The sequence below is a fragment of the Suillus clintonianus genome (assembly GCF_016758775.1).
Source record: "Suillus clintonianus strain FC179 chromosome Unknown DEU56scaffold_143, whole genome shotgun sequence".
Taxonomy (NCBI): Eukaryota; Fungi; Basidiomycota; class Agaricomycetes; order Boletales; family Suillaceae; genus Suillus; species Suillus clintonianus.
This window is the reverse complement of record NW_024539367.1, coordinates 1-19,903: the sequence shown is the minus strand read 5'-3', so window position 1 is coordinate 19,903 and position 19,903 is coordinate 1. Positions and strand designations below refer to the sequence as shown.

The 19,903-nt window shown below is 47.6% G+C and overlaps 6 protein-coding genes across 6 annotated transcripts; 5 read left to right on the top strand and 1 right to left on the bottom strand.

The window, feature by feature from the left end:
• Positions 1-2,415: 2,415 nt before the first annotated feature.
• DEU56DRAFT_918751 (uncharacterized protein) lies at positions 2,416-3,165 on the top strand (the record flags this gene model as incomplete). Its single annotated transcript, XM_041358162.1, has 2 exons — positions 2,416-2,592; positions 2,644-3,165. The coding sequence occupies 2 exons, from the start codon at positions 2,416-2,418 to the stop codon at positions 3,163-3,165; spliced, it is 699 nt and encodes a 232-aa protein (XP_041202267.1).
• A 1,206-nt stretch (positions 3,166-4,371) lies between these two features.
• DEU56DRAFT_873986 (uncharacterized protein) lies at positions 4,372-4,880 on the top strand (the record flags this gene model as incomplete). Its single annotated transcript, XM_041355907.1, has 2 exons — positions 4,372-4,773; positions 4,809-4,880. The coding sequence occupies 2 exons, from the start codon at positions 4,372-4,374 to the stop codon at positions 4,878-4,880; spliced, it is 474 nt and encodes a 157-aa protein (XP_041202266.1).
• Positions 4,881-8,734: 3,854 nt separating this feature from the next.
• DEU56DRAFT_929839 (uncharacterized protein) lies at positions 8,735-10,355 on the top strand (the record flags this gene model as incomplete). Its single annotated transcript, XM_041358679.1, has 5 exons — positions 8,735-8,764; positions 9,249-9,543; positions 9,591-9,633; positions 9,685-9,784; positions 9,840-10,355. The coding sequence occupies 5 exons, from the start codon at positions 8,735-8,737 to the stop codon at positions 10,347-10,349; spliced, it is 978 nt and encodes a 325-aa protein (XP_041202265.1). The 3' UTR covers positions 10,350-10,355.
• A 1,375-nt stretch (positions 10,356-11,730) lies between these two features.
• Positions 11,731-12,348, top strand: DEU56DRAFT_708097 (uncharacterized protein; the record flags this gene model as incomplete). The annotated part of the gene is made up of 1 exon (XM_041347455.1): positions 11,731-12,348. A coding segment is annotated over one exon (618 nt), but the record flags the coding sequence as incomplete, so codon positions are not given.
• Positions 12,349-12,759: 411 nt separating this feature from the next.
• DEU56DRAFT_690105 (uncharacterized protein) lies at positions 12,760-13,038 on the top strand (the record flags this gene model as incomplete). Its single annotated transcript, XM_041347111.1, has 1 exon — positions 12,760-13,038. A coding segment is annotated over one exon (279 nt), but the record flags the coding sequence as incomplete, so codon positions are not given.
• Positions 13,039-18,907: 5,869 nt separating this feature from the next.
• DEU56DRAFT_918745 (uncharacterized protein) lies at positions 18,908-19,699 on the bottom strand (the record flags this gene model as incomplete). The annotated part of the gene is made up of 1 exon (XM_041358161.1): positions 18,908-19,699. One exon carries the CDS (start codon positions 19,697-19,699, stop codon positions 18,908-18,910), a length of 792 nt encoding a protein of 263 aa, XP_041202262.1.
• Positions 19,700-19,903: the final 204 nt, after the last annotated feature.

The following is a 19,903-nucleotide window of genomic DNA, read 5'->3' as shown; positions in this document are numbered from 1 at the left end:
ACCCATTTCTCTTCCCACCACCACCACCATCTCCCTCGTGGCTACTGTTTGTAGTTTATAACCTGCCAGTGAATCTCCGTTCAAGGTAACACTAGTATATCTCTGCACAGAGTATATCCGCATTTATTACCTGAAGGTGAGTATATGCGCACTGCTTCCACTATCTTCCCTTCACGGGTACGGGTCTCACTGACAACTCTCTTTGCTCAGTGTCAAGTCGTTTTTGGAAGTACGTGGAGTGTTTGTGCTCCTCGCTCGACTGTCCTCACTTCTTCCCTGCCATCGCTAGAAACATGTCCTGGCTGTGAATCGTGGTGCTGCAATTCCCGCTTAAATGGAGCGCATGTGTATGCTACAATTCTGCTTTTTCTTTGCCTTGCACTTACTAATCTGGTTCGTCAGTTTCATGGAGCATCCGTGGGCCAATGTCACTGATACTTTCTTGAACCTTGAAGGCAGCGGGAGGGTGAGCAATTCAAAGCGACATGTGCTGTATCACTTTGCTGACTGGAATCCTCAAGATGGTCACTACTTTTCCGAGCAACTTCTCGCGCTCCTCTGGCGCCATGGAGTACTTCTTGTCTGCATGCAAATGTCATCACTGGCGACGTGTTTGTGCGTGGTGTTATTCGCACAGTTGGACAAGGAAGTGAGCCGGTGTATTTCGAGCGTGAGTTCTTTCATTGCTATCCCACCTGGTGGCATCTACAATTCTCTTATCAGTTTTTGGTGCTATAATGATCGTGTTCACACTCCAAACTCTGTGGATCGTGAACATCGTCCTCCTTACCGTCGGACCTGTCATTCTTTTAATGTTGGTCTACTTCGAGCATATCATCAGAGTCACGTCTCTGTTTGCATGGCGATCTCGTCTTTGTTCTGCTCCCCTACAGGCATGCTCCCCTCGCCTCTCAGCACCTGACCACAGGCTCTCGCCACGAATAGTCCGTAGCCACACCCGCATCTACATAGAACAACTCATAGCTGGAATTTTTTGGGGTTCGGTTCAAGTTCGAACCCCCAAAAAACCGAACCTGACCATTCCGAACTGTTTGCAAGGGTACAGTTCTGGGTTCGACGATTTTGTTGGACCAGACCATGGTTCGGTTTCATGCTATCATCACCTTGGCATGGACGGAATACAAAACCGGTCGGCTTCTTGGTAGGCACTGGAAATGTGAGTATATCAGCTTATATGCTGCATATATGCGCATATACTGTGTACTGATATACTGTCATCAGCGGAACACGTTCGGACGACGCAACACACTTAAAGGTTCGAAGACTCCATCACTCTGGACTCAGCGACCGTTTCTTGAATCACCGCATTTTCAATTGGACTGTGCCTCATTCGGCCGGCAAAACGTGCAAGGAAGCAAACACGCAGGAGGTAGACGGGTGAATATTTTTGTTGCATGGTACGTTCCTGTCGTCTTATTGGCCTAGTACTCATATCTTATTACAGGACTCATTCACATTTCCATTCCACTCAGTTTTCATGCTTTCACGCTTTCGTCATGGTTCTCTGACTCTTTGTTTCGTTTTATCTTCACGACGCATGCCTTACATCCGGAGCCCGCCTGATAGATGATCGGACTCACTACTTTGACTCACATTTTCGTACATTACAGTGTATAACATGTTCTTGTGGCATCGTATAGATTGAAAATACATCGCATTGCATGGATATATCTGAGTGATACACAATATCTGAACTATCTACATGATGAACAAAGTCGTAAGCTGAAGTATGTATGTTGTAGATGCCCATCTTGATTGAACTTCGCGTTCTCTAGGATGATAATACATACTGGGTCCGGCAGCCGATACATTCGACAGTATAGATACCGCAGACATGACTATGTATGGTCATGTCTGGGCTGAGTAATTTTTGTGATGTAGCAGGAGGGAAATGCCAAATAGCAGGTCCAGAATCGCGATCGCTCATCATTTGCTCCCTTTTCCACAATGTTGGAATTTAGAAGTGTCGAGGACTTGCTGCAATAGTCTAAGGGCCTGGACAGCTGCCGTTTATTTCCAGTTTGTTTCTCAGTTTGTTTCATTTACCACAACATGCACAAACAAATGTGACAAGCCACCGGGGATAACTGCTGATGGAAATACCAAGACTGAGAATACTGTGTCTGACAAGAACTGACATGTCCGTGTTTTACCAGGATCGCCGAATCGGGAAACCACGGGAGTATCCGTTTCGAAACCTTCTGTCGTGTACTTATCAATAATCTTACGAGCGCTGGTCAGAAGCGCAAACACGCGCAAACTCTCATCTCACCGACTCAATCTGCAGGTATAGCAGACCGTCAGCCCATACTAGAGTCACCGATACTTCCCCCTTTGAATGAAGGTGATATCCAGCCGAATGTGTTTGAACAGCCATGCCTGCTACCGGACACAATGCTGTCTGATGTACTGGACAATGACCTCATTTGGAGTTCCTCGATGCTACATGTCAGTGATCTGTACACCCGCACCTTGTACTTGGATGCTTTAGTAGCAGCAGATGCTGTTTTTATGATTAGCACAGATTTGTGGGTATTGCAGGATTGGGATGGTGATGAGGAAGTTCTGCAGGTAGGATAACAAATGCATAGCAGAATTTTTGTACTGACCAGACCATCTCAGCTGGGATCTTACTTTCATGTGGTCTACCTACCTCGGAGTGATGACGAGTATGGGGTTGCGTGTATGTGTCCACTCTGGAAGGCTGCTCATGCCTGTATCCATCAGGACACCCTGTGTTCCTTCATCGACACCTTGCGCTGCCTCCCACTCATTGCTCCGTTCCCTGCCCCTCCTGCAGTTTTACTACAGTCGACGCCCTTCAACAACAAGTACATTTTCTCGTGTGCATCGGCTGTGGGTCGCTACGAGTCTGGGAAACATGTTGTCATTACATTGCAGCAGGATGGCCGTTGGCATTGCCATTTGTGCTGCTACTCAGATGCTTGCAAACACAAGCCACATGCAAAAGCTTTTGCATTGGCGGCTGGACTTATGACAAACACGCAGGATGGTCACCAAATGGGTGCGGTGGATTATGTAGTTGGTGATGAGGAGAGTGCCATCCTTGTTCATGCGGCACAATACGGAGTTAACATGGCAAACCATCGGGCTATCTCGTATCTCCCTATTCCTCCTCTGTGATGGTGTGCTCTACCTGCCGAACAAGCTACCCTTCCTCTCCGACAAGTGTCGACTATATCTTACTTCGCCGTTGAAGATTTGTTGCAGTGTGTCTGTGGTTTATCGATGATGCAAACAGTCCTCCAAGGCCATTCTGGTCTTCAAGTATTAAAGACAGCTGTGTTATATGGACTTACTGTTCAACGTACAGTGACAATTGAGTTACTCCCTTGTCCAGTCTGTTGCCATTCTCATTGTCACATTGGCCCTGATCTCAGAGACCATGGTATATTCAACTGGAACAACAGAATGTTATTTTTGCATGAGCTGTTGAATGCATACACCGCATCGGAGACGCCGTTCTCTGCATTTTGTCTGACTGTACGACATTCCTATCAAGACGCTGGAGATGAAAATAACTTTTGCTCGTATGACACCTTTGTTCAAGTCTGGTTTGCCTTCACCCGACAATAGTGTCTCGATAGTGGTATGCAATGCCCTACATGTGGTTCATCTCCCAACATTGTAATCACAGATGGAGTCAGTTTGGGAACTCACATATCCAAATTGACGAAGTTCATCTCACCACCGACCTCTGTTGATGAGAGGAGTGAGCGGGTGGACTCCATATCATCATATTGTGCTCAATGCCTTCCAGCTATCCCTCAGAAGGACATTTGTACCACAGTGAACAAAATTTTAGATGCTACAGTCACACATATCCCCGATATCCTGCCGGACATGTCAAAGATTGACATGCAATACCCAGAATTGTCATCTTTCATCCACCTCTATTGTTCAAATGGCATGAACAGCCCATATTATTGGACTTATCGAGATCTCATTCAACAAATTGCCGCACCCGATATTATATTGCAGCTAATACCAGTGGCAGCAATTGAACCATTACGAAAACTGAGAGAACAATGGAACACACCAAACTGGCTACAGAGTATATGTCCAGTGTTTGGAGCCATCATCAATGCACACGTGAATGGACAATGTCCCATCCCAAATGACATCCGAAATGTTGCAGGTTGGCTTGCAATACGTGTGGATGATGTTTACACTCGTTTAGCACAACACAAACCTGGTCCTATGCTTCAGCTCACATCTGAGCCTTGGGAGAAAACCGGGACATGTTATGGCTTACCAGAGATTTGGAAACAATGGATATACTCAAAACTTCGGTATGACAACCAAGGACTTGATCGGGACACAGAAGAAATGGGTGACTGCAATAAGTTTTACAAAACCTACTCCAAAAACAATCTCACTGGTGGCATCCTCGTACTTTGGTGCACACATTCTGTCTGTCTCGGCTTTCACTCTATCCCAGTTGCAGAAGGCCGAAATGATGTCTTTTCTGCAATCTATACCCAATTTCCAGTTGCACCAAAAGTCATTATTTATGACTTTGCTTGTCAACTCGCACCGTACAGCTTCGTCCGTGAAGCCCGCTATTTCCAGCACACATGGTTCCTTGTTGATGAAATGCATGCTCATGATCACACTCGCTGTGGCAAAGCTTGCTTTGCAAGCAATGCTATGCGATTTGATGATTGTGTTCGTGCTGTAAACGCCAGTGCAGCTGAATGCGGGAACAAAGGTATCAAGAGAATACGCAAAGTGTCAGTTTCATGATTCACGATCATGCGGTACAGTACACCAAAGTTTTTCTCAATATCTGGAATCGGAACACCATCAATAGGATACATATCATGCATGCCAAGTAGATTTATCTGTTGTGATTAGCCAGTTGTAAATGTATGTACATTAGTAGCCAATTAAGTGATCGTAGAAGTTGTGAACAGATGTAAGTAATGTATATGTAGATGTCCATCATTGTCGTCTCGTTAAAACATTAAAAATTATATGCACTAAGTTCCAGTTGCTGTGTAAGTGATGCAAGCTGAGCTTTGACTGCCTGATGATGTTGTTGCTCAGCCAAAAGCTCGTGACTATGAGTCTCCTGAAGATTTTGGAGCTCATTCATGACCCGGTGCTTCTCAGCCTCTGCCTGATGAACCTCTGCGTTGATAGCAATGATGTCCTTGTTGCTCAGTATTTGTTTACGAACATATGCCACTGCTGTCTCATGAATGTCCATGATGGGACGGTGATCTCCCTTCACATCGAAAGCTGCTTGTAAGGCAGGAGATGTATGTATCACGGACTTTCCATTCTTTGATAAGATGGATTCTGGTCTATAGAATGGTGATACTAAGTAAACATAAAGGAAGACTAAACAGCTCGTACCTTGCAATGTATAGGAAAATAAATGGTCTTGATGCTTTGTCCAGATCCTCGACCTGGTAGGAATGATTACCAATATCAAATGAAAGACATAGCCTTCCAAACATACCACATGAACAAGTCTACTTGCTCGTTCACTGTGAGCTTTGGTTCAATTACAATCATTTGCGATATACAACACTGGCAAATAACCAGAGTCAGCACCGTTCAGTGATTAACACAAAAGAACATGTTACCCAAGTAGTGTTTTAAAGTCCAGTTGCCGGACTGAAAAAAGACTGGCAACTGGACTGAAACTGGACTTTAAAAGACTGGACTTCAGTTGCGGTTGCCTGGTTTCAGAAAAAGTCCAGTTGCAGGTTGCCTGCCTTTATGAAAATTTGAAAACCGATAAACACCGGTTGCGACCGGTATTAGGGTTAGGGTTAGGGTTGTAGGGTTGTAGTACTTCATCCCACGATTCCAATGGTCTAATTTTTGTAGTAAATGGTTGAGATCTGAGAAAGATATAAGCATTTCAAACAAGGGATGCAAAAATCAGAGGATAAGAGCATGAAAATCAAAGATTGGCTTATAACTCACCCAAACCTTGAGTGTTTGACAAGTTATGACTAGCTATAGACTCGCATATCCTAGGACTACAATTAGCATTGAGACAGCTAAGCCTTATAACAACTTTTAGTTTTCAAAGACAAGCCTGATAACGATTTTTTGCCTTGCTTATATCTTGCTTATATCTTACCCTATTGACAAGATAAGACTAGCTATAGTGTCGCCTTGACTAGCAGCACATATTTCGTCAAGAAACTTAAGCATAGTAATGACATTTCATATTTGACTCACATGCAGGGCGGAGTTTGGGAACCCTTTTTTATAATGCTCATATCTTGCTCAGATCTTAACCGTTTACTACAAAAATTAGACCGTTGGAATCGTGGGAAGGAGTACAACCAGTCATAGACCGGTTTTAGACCGGTTGCGACTGGAACCGGTCTAAAACCGGTTGTAGGACTGCAAAAGACCAAAACAAGGTCTTTACAGGTTTCAGTCCAGGTCTTTTGATATTGGCCAAATAAGGCAACTATTCCTGGTCCGGTTGCCTCCAAATAAGGCAAAAGACCGGACTTAACCGGACTTTTAAACTCTATACCCGAGCGATGTCGTTTCTTATTTGGCCGTTTGCCTTCAGTTTGCACCTCCATGACTCATGCCTTTGATTTATCATGCTTTGTAAGATAACACTGTATTTATAATGTACTTAGTAAACAAGCTGACTCAGCACACCAAATGGTATGGTTTGTAAGCACATTCTTACCAATCCATGTGATGAATCATGCTTAGTAATCTGGCCTCCCAAAAGGTATAAAAGGAGCCCATTTTACACCTGTGAATATAGCTTCCCACTTTACACATAAGTGCAGGCTATTGGTGCCTAGAAGACATTGAAACTTCCCACTTTAAACCTATCCCACTATTTGAGAGTGAGATCAAGGCAAGACATAGTCAAAGTGCAGGTGAAGTAAGATTTAAGTTAAACTTCCACTCTAAACCTATCCCACTATTCGAGAGTGAGATTAAGGCAAGACATAGTGAGAGTGCAAGTATCATTTCAACAAAGTAACTTCTAGTTATACAATTAACTAGGTTGCTCACAATTACTATTTTTTGAGCTAAGCTCCACGTATACGTAACGAACACCTCTCTCTTTTACGGCTAGAGAGACACGAAACAGGAGAACACGACAAAGTTGAAACAGACTTTCATAGGTTGAAACACGACCTACTAGGGTGAAACATACCTATCATATTTCTATTCACGACAAATCCACAGTTGCATTTCTATATAGTTTCTTCAAACAAATAGAGGTAACTTGTTTACTCTTTGACCACCCACGAACAACACATTATCAACCGAGAAGTAGAAAATCCGTTGACTGTGAACTTGAGGAGCTGGCAACTTCAAGTCTTATCAAAGTGTAGTTGTGATTGTCACTGCATTTTACACTGATTTTATATAAGACCCTCAAGTAAGAAGACAGCGCGCTACATGCGCACCCCGTTTGCATATAGGCGCTATACTCGGCACATCCTCCCATGTCTTCCCATGTCCTGTCTTGTCTATCCGGCTCCGTTGGTGCGTATTCACACTCTTATTACCATCGCTGACCACATCCAGGGTCTGTTACACACCACATTACATACATCTGCTTCGCTTACGCTTCCGCGCTACCTATCCGCTTCCCTTACGTCTCAATACCCTGAGAGCGCGCATAGTGACTTACATATCTAGAGGACTCAGATGTTGTCGGAACTTACTTACTTTTCCCTTACTTGGACTCACTATCAATTCTCCTGTCTAGTTGTGAGAAGAGTGCTAATACCATCACTGTTTTGTCTATCCTCTCCATACTCTTGTGAAGATTAGTTCATTAGTTCCCCTCAAGAATTCCCATTCGTCAGGCGCCGCCCATTCTCTATATCTCGCGCGCTTCGCACTTCGGTCACGTCCTTCCACATACCCAGCACTACTTGCACTTCTCGCACTCTTGCTGCGCATCTCCGCGCACTTTCGCACTTCCTCAGGCCTCAGTCATCTCTTGATTCCTCTCATCATTTTAGAGAGATTCGCCTCGGTAGCATCCCTTAAGGGATGAAACTACTAGCTCGCCTCTCGAGGTAGATATATTTGCAACTCCCCAGAGTTAGCATTTCTATTTTCCTTACCCACAACGAATCGATTCTTCAGATATTGAAGGAACATCCTCTGGTGTTGAAGGTTTGTTCTTCAATTTTTTGCCCCACGAAGGTTCTTGACTACTTGTGCTAATCTTACGTTTTAGCTTGAGGCCACCCTCTGCGACGGCCTGCGCTGCCTTTTTGGTAAATTTAGTAACATGCTTGCTGAACATTGTGGTGGATGGGGTTATGGTGGGGATATGGTGGGCTTCTCGAAGTCTGTGGGAGTTTGGTTGGTACAAAATCTGTGTAGTGATTGTAATAAGGTTATTCTGATGCTATATAGTTTTAATATATGTGCCATGTGCCAAAATACCATTTTTGGGATGACGGGTATCATGTCTGTCCGGATGGGTGGTGGGTACCCAGCGAGCATACCCATACCCCTGCCAATTACCCGGGCGGGTTACCCGCTGTAGAGAGCGGTATCTCTACAGGCTCATATCACCCTATTTTCACATCGACCTCATCACTATCCATAGGTAGGCGCAGTCCTATAGACACGCGCGCGACGTACGCGATCACCCGTGCTCACACGCAAGACTTGCGCGTCTTGCGCGCATACCTACTCATTAGCGCCCTACTTGGATTACCCCCTCATGTCATGTCCTGTCTGTCCGGCTCCGTTGGTGCGTGTTCTCACTGTTATATCTGTCACTGACCACATCCAGGGTCCTTTACATATTGACTTATCGCCTATCCGCTTCCTTGCGCGCTTCCGCTTCCCTTATGTTTCATTACCCTGAGAGCGCGTGTAGCGACTCACATATCTAGAGGACTTAGAGAATTTGGGACTTACTTACTTTCTGCTACTTGGACTCAGTATCTGTATTTCTGCCTAGTCGTGCATAGAGCGCTAATACCATCACTGCAATTGTCTATCATCTCCTCAGTCTATCAAGGCTCGTCTATCAGTTCTCATAGGATTTCTATTGTCCTACATCGCCGATTCTCTACTTCGCGCATATCACGCGCTTTCCGACTCTTCCACGTCCCTCGCGCATTGTGCGCGCCCGTCGCATCGGCTTCACACATCTCCGCGCGCCTTTGCATACCTTCGGCTTCAGTCTCTCTTTTGATCCCTCTCATTTTTAAGAGAGATTGTCTCAGTAGCATCCCCTCAAGGACGATCCTACTAGCTCGCCTCTCGAGGTAGATACCCTTGTGACTCCCCGGAGTTCGCATCACTATATTCCTCACCCACACCGCACCCATGCCAATGCCTACCTGCAGGAATTCAGTATCGACATTATCGGTGAAGACAACAAGACCACCATCCACCACAAAGTTGCTGCCCGCGTCATGTGTGTGTTCATGGACGAAGACGCACATCTTGCTGCCCACGTAAAGGCCATCCCAACATCCGCCTCTCTTCCTCCCAACATCCCCTCCGTCCTCCCTCCCTCTGGTTCATCATCTGGAAGTAATAATAACTTTAGCTTTGCACATCCACAGCGCCGCCCTACCCTCCAGAGCCAGCTCGGTGGCATGGGCGGCAGTATGCGACCACCGGGCAAAATGGCCTTTCCTTTGACCACATATTAAGCAGACTTCAGGGTGAACTCCAGAAGAGCCATGACACTGGCGCAGAACTGCACTCCCTGAGCTCTTCAATGAATGACATTCACGACATGCTCAGTGGCTTGGTAGTCTGTCCCGCCACTCTCTTTCTTCCTAAATACTGACTATCTCCCTTCCCCACAGCCCCAAAACCTACCACACTTCCACCAATTACTCCCTCCTGTGCGTTCACAACAAGCCTCGACCACCTCTGCACCCACGCCCACATCTGCCACGCCCACAAATCTAGAACCCCCTGCACCTCCCCCAGAGCACCCTGGCCTTTCCAAGCTGCACTCAGAGCTACATGAGACCCAAGCCAACCTCGCAAGCCACGTCGACAAGGTCTGCGCCCTCGAGGACATGCTCGCAGAGCACGAGGCCATCAAGGCCGAGGTCGCAGCTCTCCGTGACCTCATCCACGCTTCATCCGCACATTCCCAGCATGACAATGGCATGCACATAGACTTAGAGTGTGGTCACTGTGGACATGACGATGATGATACATCTAGCATTCATACAATTACACTGCATGAGCTGGAACACGTTGAGGAGGAGGACGAGAGTGAAGAACAGGATGAGAGCGAGGAGGATCGAGAGTGTGCACAGAGGAGGGAGGAGCTGGGTAGGCCACGGACGCTGGAGCCATCTTGAATGGGATGTCCGCTTTCCTTACCTTGTATTTCTTACGCCATGTACAGTCTTTCTGCCGTTAGAATACAATTGTCACAACATTGAGATGAAAATATAACTTGGTTGTGATGCCATTAAAATGACAATACTGTATCAATTCGACCTTAGGTTTGTGGGGGTTGGGGTGTGACATGACATAATGGTAGGTTCGCATGTTCATTCATCGCTGTGACCTGTGACGAACTTAAGATAGGTTCGCCAACGTGCGCGCCGCGTCGCTGAAGGACTCGGAGACTCCGAGTCGGATTGATCCTCAGTTGATCCTCAGTCGACGACGGGGATTGCTACATATCCATATCTGACTTCTTTCTAGCTTTCTGTAGTGCCTCGGCGGGATATTGAACGCAAGGGTACATTGATATAATGTAGTAAGTTTATTTGTCTGTTCTGACTGTCCCCGTCTCAGCCACCCATGAATTCTTTCATCCAGGATAGCGCTATTGATCTTTCTCTCGACTCGCAACAGCATTACGCACATCTGCTTGTATTTCCTCAATGCTATGATTCATTTATTCCAGCTCCGCACCTCCCCATCTTGGCTCTTCTCGACTTCACCAATTTACCACTGTTTGATCACTCCCTCACGGTGGCCGACTTACATCGTTTTTTCAGATGACGAGGCCCCATTGGAGGTGGTGCTCGAACATATCATGTCTGACAAGACCTACATGCCAGAAGGATACATTATGGGCATGGATGGGTCTCTGATAGTGGACGGTGCTGCTGACAAGCACTGTGACGTGATTTCACCTAGTGACTCGGAGGGTATTGAGGAGGCCGGCAGAGGAAAGCGACAGCGCATTGCAAACACGCAATATGGAGAATATGATGCACACTAGTTAGAATTTGTTTTATTTTGCAGAAAAATACGAGAGAACCAGATGTCACACGTTTAGGTTCGTCCTCGCCAGATGCCTGTGACTGTCACACGATATAGGTTCAGTTCGAGGTGTTGGCGAAGCTGTGACGAACCTAAGGTCGAATTGATACAGTAAAATCTGGAATGCTCATCACATCCTTCTTATGAGACTGGTCAGAATGTCGTCGAAATACAACTGTTATGGCGCGGAGATGACATTGTGACTTGATTGTGATACCATTAAAATCTGCATTAAAATGCTGCTTATTACATAATATGTTGACTGTTTGATCATAATTTATATTCTACGAAAGTTTGAGGCACGAAAACTTCATAGAATTGTGTCTACGCGGCGGCACAGCTTTTCGGGACTTTACCTTTCTTGCTTCGTACCACTACGTACTACTTGCAAGTTCTCTTCAGATCGACTACACTCTCGTTTCGTCGCAACTTTTACACACACTCGTTGTTTTCACAACCGTTATGCCTGGGATTCGGAATGATCCCAATCTCAACATTTGCCCGGACTACGTGATTTTACCTTTCGCCGGGGCACGAGCCCGAATAATTTCGGAGCACATCGACGAACACCAAGCGATACAGATTCTCAGAGACATTTGGGAAGCTGCTAACGACATTGAGAAAGCTCAGTGGCAAGAGCAAGTCGAAGCAGACAGGGAGCAACGTGATAACCTTCGTCTTCAACAAGAGGAAAGAGAGGATAGGCAGGAACAAGAACATCTCGAAGAAGAGGAAGCAGCGCGCAAAGAAGAGAAAAGGAAGCTTAAACACAAGTACGCGCCCATCCAAGCTTCTGGAGTACCGGACGAACTCGCAATTACTCCATCGGCCTACGCGACTCGGAAACTTGACAAAGGAGAATACGTGGAACTGTGGTATTTTACTAATGACGGTTTAGATGACGCACAAACCAAGAAGACTGTCATCGAAGATGACGCCATGGTTCTGTCTACTCTCCCAGACGGCTCAACAGCCTGGGTTTCAGCAGCATCCTCTCGCAACGCTGCCTCCGTTGTAAACGACGAGGATCTCAATTTTGAGGACTTTTGCCAAGCCTGTCCCCGCTTCATCACAGCCATTGAGGAAGCAGACTGGCCGGTAGATCGAGTCAGAATGCTAGCGATTTTCTGGAAAAATCTTCAAGTCCATGAATACCGCTCTCTTCGAGACCCGATAGCGCAGAAGACCTTACTAGCGTATCAAGCTGAGCAGCGCAAGCGCTGGCATGTCGTAGCCAAATCGTCCGCAGGTCCTTATGACCTCTCTGGCATCAACACCAAGCTTCTCGAGCGGACTAGAGAGAGGGTGTACTGGCAGGAACGTTCGAAACGAGACAACCAGAGGGACTACATGGCTGATCAGCGAGTCGCCACAACTAGCAACACTTCGTCGGGTCATCGACGCGAGCAACAACGCGATTCTCGCAACCTGAAGCGATCGGCTTCCCCAGAGCATGGCAATGGGAGGAAGAGAGCGCGCCAGGATTTTCGAGCCAGCACAACCGGAAGCGCCCTTTCCGCTTGTGCTGTGTGCCTTGGGCGAAACCCCCACAAGATTATCGAATGCAAGTCCCTCAAAACGTGGGACAACGCCTTCGATACTCTTACCACCCGTCTCAGCAAAGTACTCACAATGCGAGACGGACGTCCCATCTGCAGCGATTGGCAGAGAGCAAGTGGGTGTATCGACACCACCCACGATCGCCGCCATTTTTGCTCAGGATGCGCCGGCTCCTCTCATGGAGCTCAAGCGTGTCCTCGAGCTCAGAAAACTTAAGGCCATCTCTCCTTATAATTCAGACGTCTGGAAAGCGAAACTCGTTCTCGCAGGTCTTATTGATAGATATCCGCATGTACCTGACGGTATTCGTCATGGTTTTCGTCTTGATATTCCTAAAATTAGAACCACACAAGCGCCTCCCAACAAAGATTCTATTGTCACATATCAACAAGAATTCCTGTCTATCATTCAGTCCGAAATTAATAAAGGCAGATTCATTGGGCCTCTCAAAGCTGAAGAAGTCCATGAGCTCATTGGACCCTTCCAATCTTCTCCATTCTCTATCATACCCAAACCTGGTCGGCCAGGAGATTACCGCGTCATACAGAATTATTCCTTCCCACACACTCCCTCGCCCAAATTTCCTAATCCGTCGATTAATTCGTTCATTGATCCAGACAATTTCGCCAGCACGTGGGGCACGTTCCATGTCCTTGCGCTCACTATCAGTCGCTTACCACCGGGATCTCAGTTGGCCACCAGGGATGTTTCCGAGGCTTACCGCACCATACCACTGCACCACTCGCAGTGGCCAGGAGCCGTTGTTCGCATCTCTGACACCCATTTCTGCATCGACACTTGCACCTGCTTCGGCCTTTGGCCATCAGCAGGTGCGTACGGCGTCGTGGCCGATGCAGGTTTGGATTTATTTAGGCACCGCGGTATCGGCCCTACATCCAGATGGGTCGATGACCATCTTTTCATTCGCATTCTCCGAAAACACCTCACAGAATACAACCTACAGCGAGAAAAGGCTCACAAGGACATTATCAAACAAGGGCAGCACCAGGATGGGGGGAGAATTTGGTTTGGGGGATATATCTTCGAAGATGGGACACTCGACGAATACGATGAGGACTGCCGCTTTCCCGTTCGCGATCTTTCGGCCTCATCCCCAAGATCCAGTGAAGACGAAGCCTTCACATTTTGTTTCGCAGATATCGATGAAACGTCTGACGAACTCGGTATACCTTGGAAACACGCGAAAGACGCGCACTTCGCTTACCTTAATATGTACATTGGCCTCATGTGGGATATCGCACGCAACGTGGTCTTTTTGGAGGAACTCAAGAAACGGAAGTATATTATCGCCATCGAAGACTGGCGAGCACGCAAGAAACACGTACTTAAAGACGTCCAGAAATTATACGGCAAACTCCTCCACGCCTCATTGGTCGTACCAATGGGGCGCGCATACCTCACTGCTCTCGAGGCTATGCTCCGCACGGCCTCCAACCGTCCTTTTCTCCCACGTAGCCCAGCTAAAACGCTTCACTCAGAACTCGATTGGTGGCTCGATCTTCTCAAATCGCCCTTCGTGGGCTGCCCCATTCCAAGACCCATTACCAGCCTACATGACCCACAAGCATATTCCGACGCGAGCTCAAGCGTCGGGATTGCTATCGTCATTGGCTCTCGATGGAGAGCGTGGATTCTCCGAGATGGATGGAGAACCCTCGACGGAGAGAAGGATATCGGCTGGGCAGAAGCGGTTGGGTTTGAGCTCTTGGTTCAATACCTTGTCCAGCTGGGAGGACCAGAACGCAATTATCGCCTCTTCGGCGACAATCAGGGAGTCGTCGAAGGATGGCGTAACAGGCGTAGTCGAAACGCCACCGTCAATACGGTCTTCCGGAGAATCCTCGCGTCCATCCACAGCTTCACAGATCCATACTCTTTCTACCCGTCATACATACCTAGTGAACACAACCCGGCTGACGGCCCCTCTCGAGGTATCTACCCCAGTCAAGAACTCATACTCCCATTCTTCCCAATCCCACACGCACTCCATCGATTCATATACGATCCTTTCGACCCCGATACCAGCGCGAGGGAACCGTTCAAACTCGACGGAAGTCCCAACGTCTCAACAAGCGCTGCTGTCGACGATTCCGATCTCCATCATGCAGATAATGACGCCGCCACCATCGCAGACCATTGCTACCACGTCCACGAGCGACAATGGGCCAACTAGCACGCGTTTCGGTGCTTCTCTTCCTGCTGACCTTGTAGCTAAACCCCAACCCTACAAGTCGGGTCTCAAACCCATTCCATCTGGTCTTCGTCCCCATTGTATCGCACGCAACAGACTCAAACTATGGTTCCCGCTGCAGAGCAGATCAGCACACGACCATACCGGTGTGGGAGAAATCGTAGAAGTCCGCTATAGTGATAGCGTACCGATCCTGCTGGGTGCGAGAATAGTAGTCGACCCAAGGGGATAGCTCTGAGAGCAGTTCCTCAAGTATGAGCGAGGGGAACAGTGAAGAAGGAAGTGATGCGCTGAAGACAGAACAGCTAGGTATGTGAGGAGATGCGGAGATGCGAGAATGCGCGGAGATGTGAGGTATGCAGATGCGGAGATGCGAGGTATGCGGATGCGGAGATGCGAGGTATGCGGATGCGGAGAAACGAGTGAATGTCTAGAGGGTACCAGGTATGCGAACGGGTAGGGTACCAGGTATGCGAAACGGGTAGGGTACCAGGTATCGGAACAGGTAATCGGGTAGAGCGAACTAGGTACCAGGTATATGCGAAGATGTGCAGAAACCGCCTTGCAAAGGAACTCAACTAGGACTAGCAATAGTCAACTGTCAATGGCAATGCGAGCGTTCGCGCGGGATGAGAAGGCAAACAAGTGATTGCTCAAGCAAGGAAAGACAAGGTAAGACTAAGCTAGTGACTCCGCAACACACAACCAGAGAGGGAATGTAGGAAAGTGATGGATACCAGTCCGCAACGTAGTATATAACAGAGTCCGTAAGAAACCGGAACTGTATAAGCGAATGCATATGTACGCGAAGTCGGAGGGGGATAATATGTAAGTAGCACTATGCGACCTCGTGCATGGGAACTGATATGTAACTGGCCCTGCGAACGGTTAGGAATGACTAACTAAGGATGAGAACGCACCAGTGAGGACGGACGGATGCAGACAGGACATGGACGGATAGTGCGTTGCGATGCGATGAGTGCGCAGATTCCGCAACCTCGTGTGATGGTCCGCAACGGCCTGCGGAGGGTATGCGTGACTTTGTCCAGTAAGGGGAAATGGTGCCGTACGGGGCTGCAGACAGGGCGTCTCCTACACCGGGAAGATTCTAGCCGTGTCAGAAGAAGATATCGAGAGGGTAATGGCCGTCATGAATTTAGCATGGGCGCAAGGAACCAGAGAAGTTTATGGCGCAGGGTTGTTGGTGTTCCATGTTTTTTGCGATGTGAGGTTCATCCCGGAAGCACAACGCTGTCCCGCAGATACTTTAACCATCCTCGCTTTCGTCACGAGTTGCGCAGGCTCGTACGCAGGGAAAACGTTAGCCAACTACGTTTATGCAATACGAGCCTGGCACATTTTACATGGCCAAATCTGGGGCATAGACCACGACCAACTAAAGGCAGCATTAGACGGCGCAATCACTCTAGCTCCAAAAGCCTCCAAACGCCAGAAACGTGCACCTTTTACCGTCAGTATCATCCTCGATATTCGCAATCATCTCGACATCTCCACACCGCTCGACGCTGCCATCTTTGCGTGTCTCACGAGCACCTTTTATTCCCTGGCGCGTCTTGGAGAATTCACCACAAAAGCCATAAAAAGCTTTGACGGTGCACTGCACGTTAAACGCTCAGATTTGCAGATAGATGCTGAAGACCGCAACGGCCTACTCGTCACGAAGATTCATCTACCCCGGACAAAAACCTCACTCGTCGGTGAGGATGTTTATTGGGCGCACCAGTCGAACCACACTGACCCTAAAGCGGCGCTCATCAACCACTTCACGATCAATAATCCGTCCTCTACAGACCATCTCTTTGCGTGGAGACATTCATCGGGCATCAGACCACTAACGCGCACAGCCTTTCTCAAAAGGATTGGGGAAATAGTGAAGAGAAATAATCTGCCAAATCTAAAGGGACACGGACTTCGCATAGGAGGTACACTGGAGTACCTCCTACGAGGGATCCCCTTCGATGTCGTTAAATCGATGGGGCGCTGGTCTAGTGATGCATTTACTCTTTATTTGCGGCAACACGCGATGATCATGGCCCCCTACCTTCAAGAATCTCCAATCCTCGAGCCATTCACTCGTTATACCATGCCGCCAGTTCATTAATCAAGGTACGCACTCGTCACCCTCCTCCTTATCATTGGGAGTCCAGCCTAAGCCTGACGTGTCACAGGGCTCCTTAATTTTGGGTATCACGGCTCACCCTGGACACTTACGCAGATTCGAAACTGTGTTTCGGGTCATAAAACCCTTCGGGTTTTGAGCCCAAATAGCACCATACAGGCTATACTGTGATATTAATACATTACCTGGCTTACAGTGGTAGCAAAAATGTAATACATTAATTGTTGTACTTACAGGCAGTAGCAGGCTGATGTATCACTGTTGTATCACTGGTGAATCCGAAAAAGATGCTTTCATCCAGCCTGTTCCTGGTTCTCTGGGTTCTTTTTGATTGTTCCTCCATTATTTCGGTTGTTCCTTGATTCTTTATATTTGTCAGCTGACAATATTTTCTGCGGTTGGTTATTCCTTGCTTCTTTCTGTGTCAGCCGACCTTATTTAGCCAATATATTTTTATGCATGGTTTTATTTAGCACATTTACCCACGCAGAGGTATGTACAGTTCTTCGGCAGCTCCCTTGCATTACAAATACTAGGGGCCGGCGCTGCCAACTTTTAAGCTTGCTCCGGTTGTCAACGCAGTGTAACGGCTTCTCCCGTATTTGGTCTTGTTGAAGTTTCGTACCGTTCCGACGTTTTAATCAGTTTGTCAAACATGATCAAAAGCTATTTGGACCAAGCTGAAAACAAGATCAAACGAGCCAAAGCCCAACCTACTAAATTGCTTCAAAAAAATGCTTATCGCATTGAAATCTCATTTTTTATGTTGTGCCTGCTGTACTGATATTTTCAGCGGTTGGTTATTCCTTGTTCTTTCTGTGTCAGCTGACTTAATGTACAGTTCTTCGGCAGTTTGCGGGTGGCTTGGAGAGTTCCCTTGCATTACAATCGTACCCAAAACACGGTGCAGTCGACACTCAATGAATCTTCCAAATTTTTACCTGCTCTAACCGTCCAGCTCTCAGATCAATATCTTCATTCGGACTCTTGGCTCTTTCTGTTCGGTGAGTAAATATATTGACTTTCGAGTGTTCTGACCAGGTATTATTTGCTTTTTAGTGTTACTTACTGGCAGGACTCTGACGGCCTGGACCCTGCCATTTTGCATCTTCTAGTACTGCCACCCTCCAGTAATGTCGCCAAGCCACCCACGGCCTCCACTCTCTCACTCACCACCAGCCTAGGCTATTGTGCCATCCACCGCCCTCTCACACCTTCCAAATGCCTCTGCACCTCTGTCGCACAGTGAATTGCAGGCTCACTACTGTACCATTGCGTACATTTCAATTTTCAGTGAATATATCAAACTAACTCAACGCCCACACAGCATTTTTACTTTGTCCAACCGGTGAGGTTTGCAGTCTGAGCTGAGACTGCAAACCTAAGCCGCTCTATGCCAAACACGCTGATCAAGTCCGGTTTAGAGGAGGACCTTTCTGTACTCTTAGTTTTAGTGTCTGTCTGAGCCTACCAGCCATGTCGTATGAGACCTCTCTAAATGATTATTTTACATATTTTCAATCCTCGGTCGCCATTTACACTCAGTGACACTTGTCTCATGCGCAGATCAGAATTTGCCTTGTTTATGTAAGTGCCCGGCGGAGGGCTGTTCTATCAAAATTTCTTTTGATGTGAGTCAGAGACTGGTGCTCGCGCCACCATGATACTGTTAAGCTCAAGACAATTAAATTTCAAGTACATTATTTATAGATGTGTTCAACTAATAATCAACCAATCGCATTGGCGGCAGCAGCTCGAGTGGACTGGAATCTTTGTCGTTTCCCTCGGCCGGAGGAGACAGCCTGTAGCGGATCTGTCTCTCCTGCACGTGTGCATTGAGCCCGTTTCTGGCGCTTTGCCGGACGTTCATCTACAACGTTGCTGGGGTTTTGAGCATCAAGTCCCACCCCAGAAATAAGCTGCGAAGGCCTTGTTCCCAGTGTCACAGGAGTTGTGGGTGCAGCTACTGAGGATGTGGTGATGGGTATGGTAGTTGTGGGTGCAGCTGGAGAGGGTGTGATGGCGGGTGTGGTGGAAGACCTGACCACAGGTGAATGGGTGATGGTAGGCATGTCAACCACCGTGGTGCGAGGTGTGATGACCGACGTGGTACCAACCGACGTGGTTTGAGGTGTAACAACCAACATGGTGTGAGGTGTGATGACCGACGTTGTACCAACTGACGTGGTGCGAGGTGTGATGACTGGCATGGTACCAACTGATGTGGTACTAGGTGTACCGACTGATGTGGTACTAGGTGTACCGACTGACGTGGTGCGAGGTGTGATGACTGACGTGGCCGATGTGGTTTGAGGTGTGCCAACCGACGTGGTGTAACGAAGGCGGGGAGGAGAACAGACCAATCCCGTGGTGGTGTTCTGGGACTGCATGGATTTGAGGGCATCGTCAAAACTCTCGAGATTTGAATCCAGATTAAGAAATGCGGTGGGGGAAGACATAGGGTCCAAAGTGAGTGGCGCTAGCGGTGGTGGACAGAAGGGTACATAGCCCTCTGGCATGGGGATGATGGGCCTATCCAGCTCTGGTCGATCTCATTGTCTTGAGGAGCGGGGGGCAGGTGTTGGAAGAAATTCTCGTAGAAGTGCTCTTCAGGTGGCGCAGGAACTACCTCTTCTTGCGCTAAGTGCGGTGGGAGGGAAGATAGGTGCCAAGATAGGTGCCAAGTCTGCCGCCTCTTGGGATGTGGGGTTTGAACCATGTAA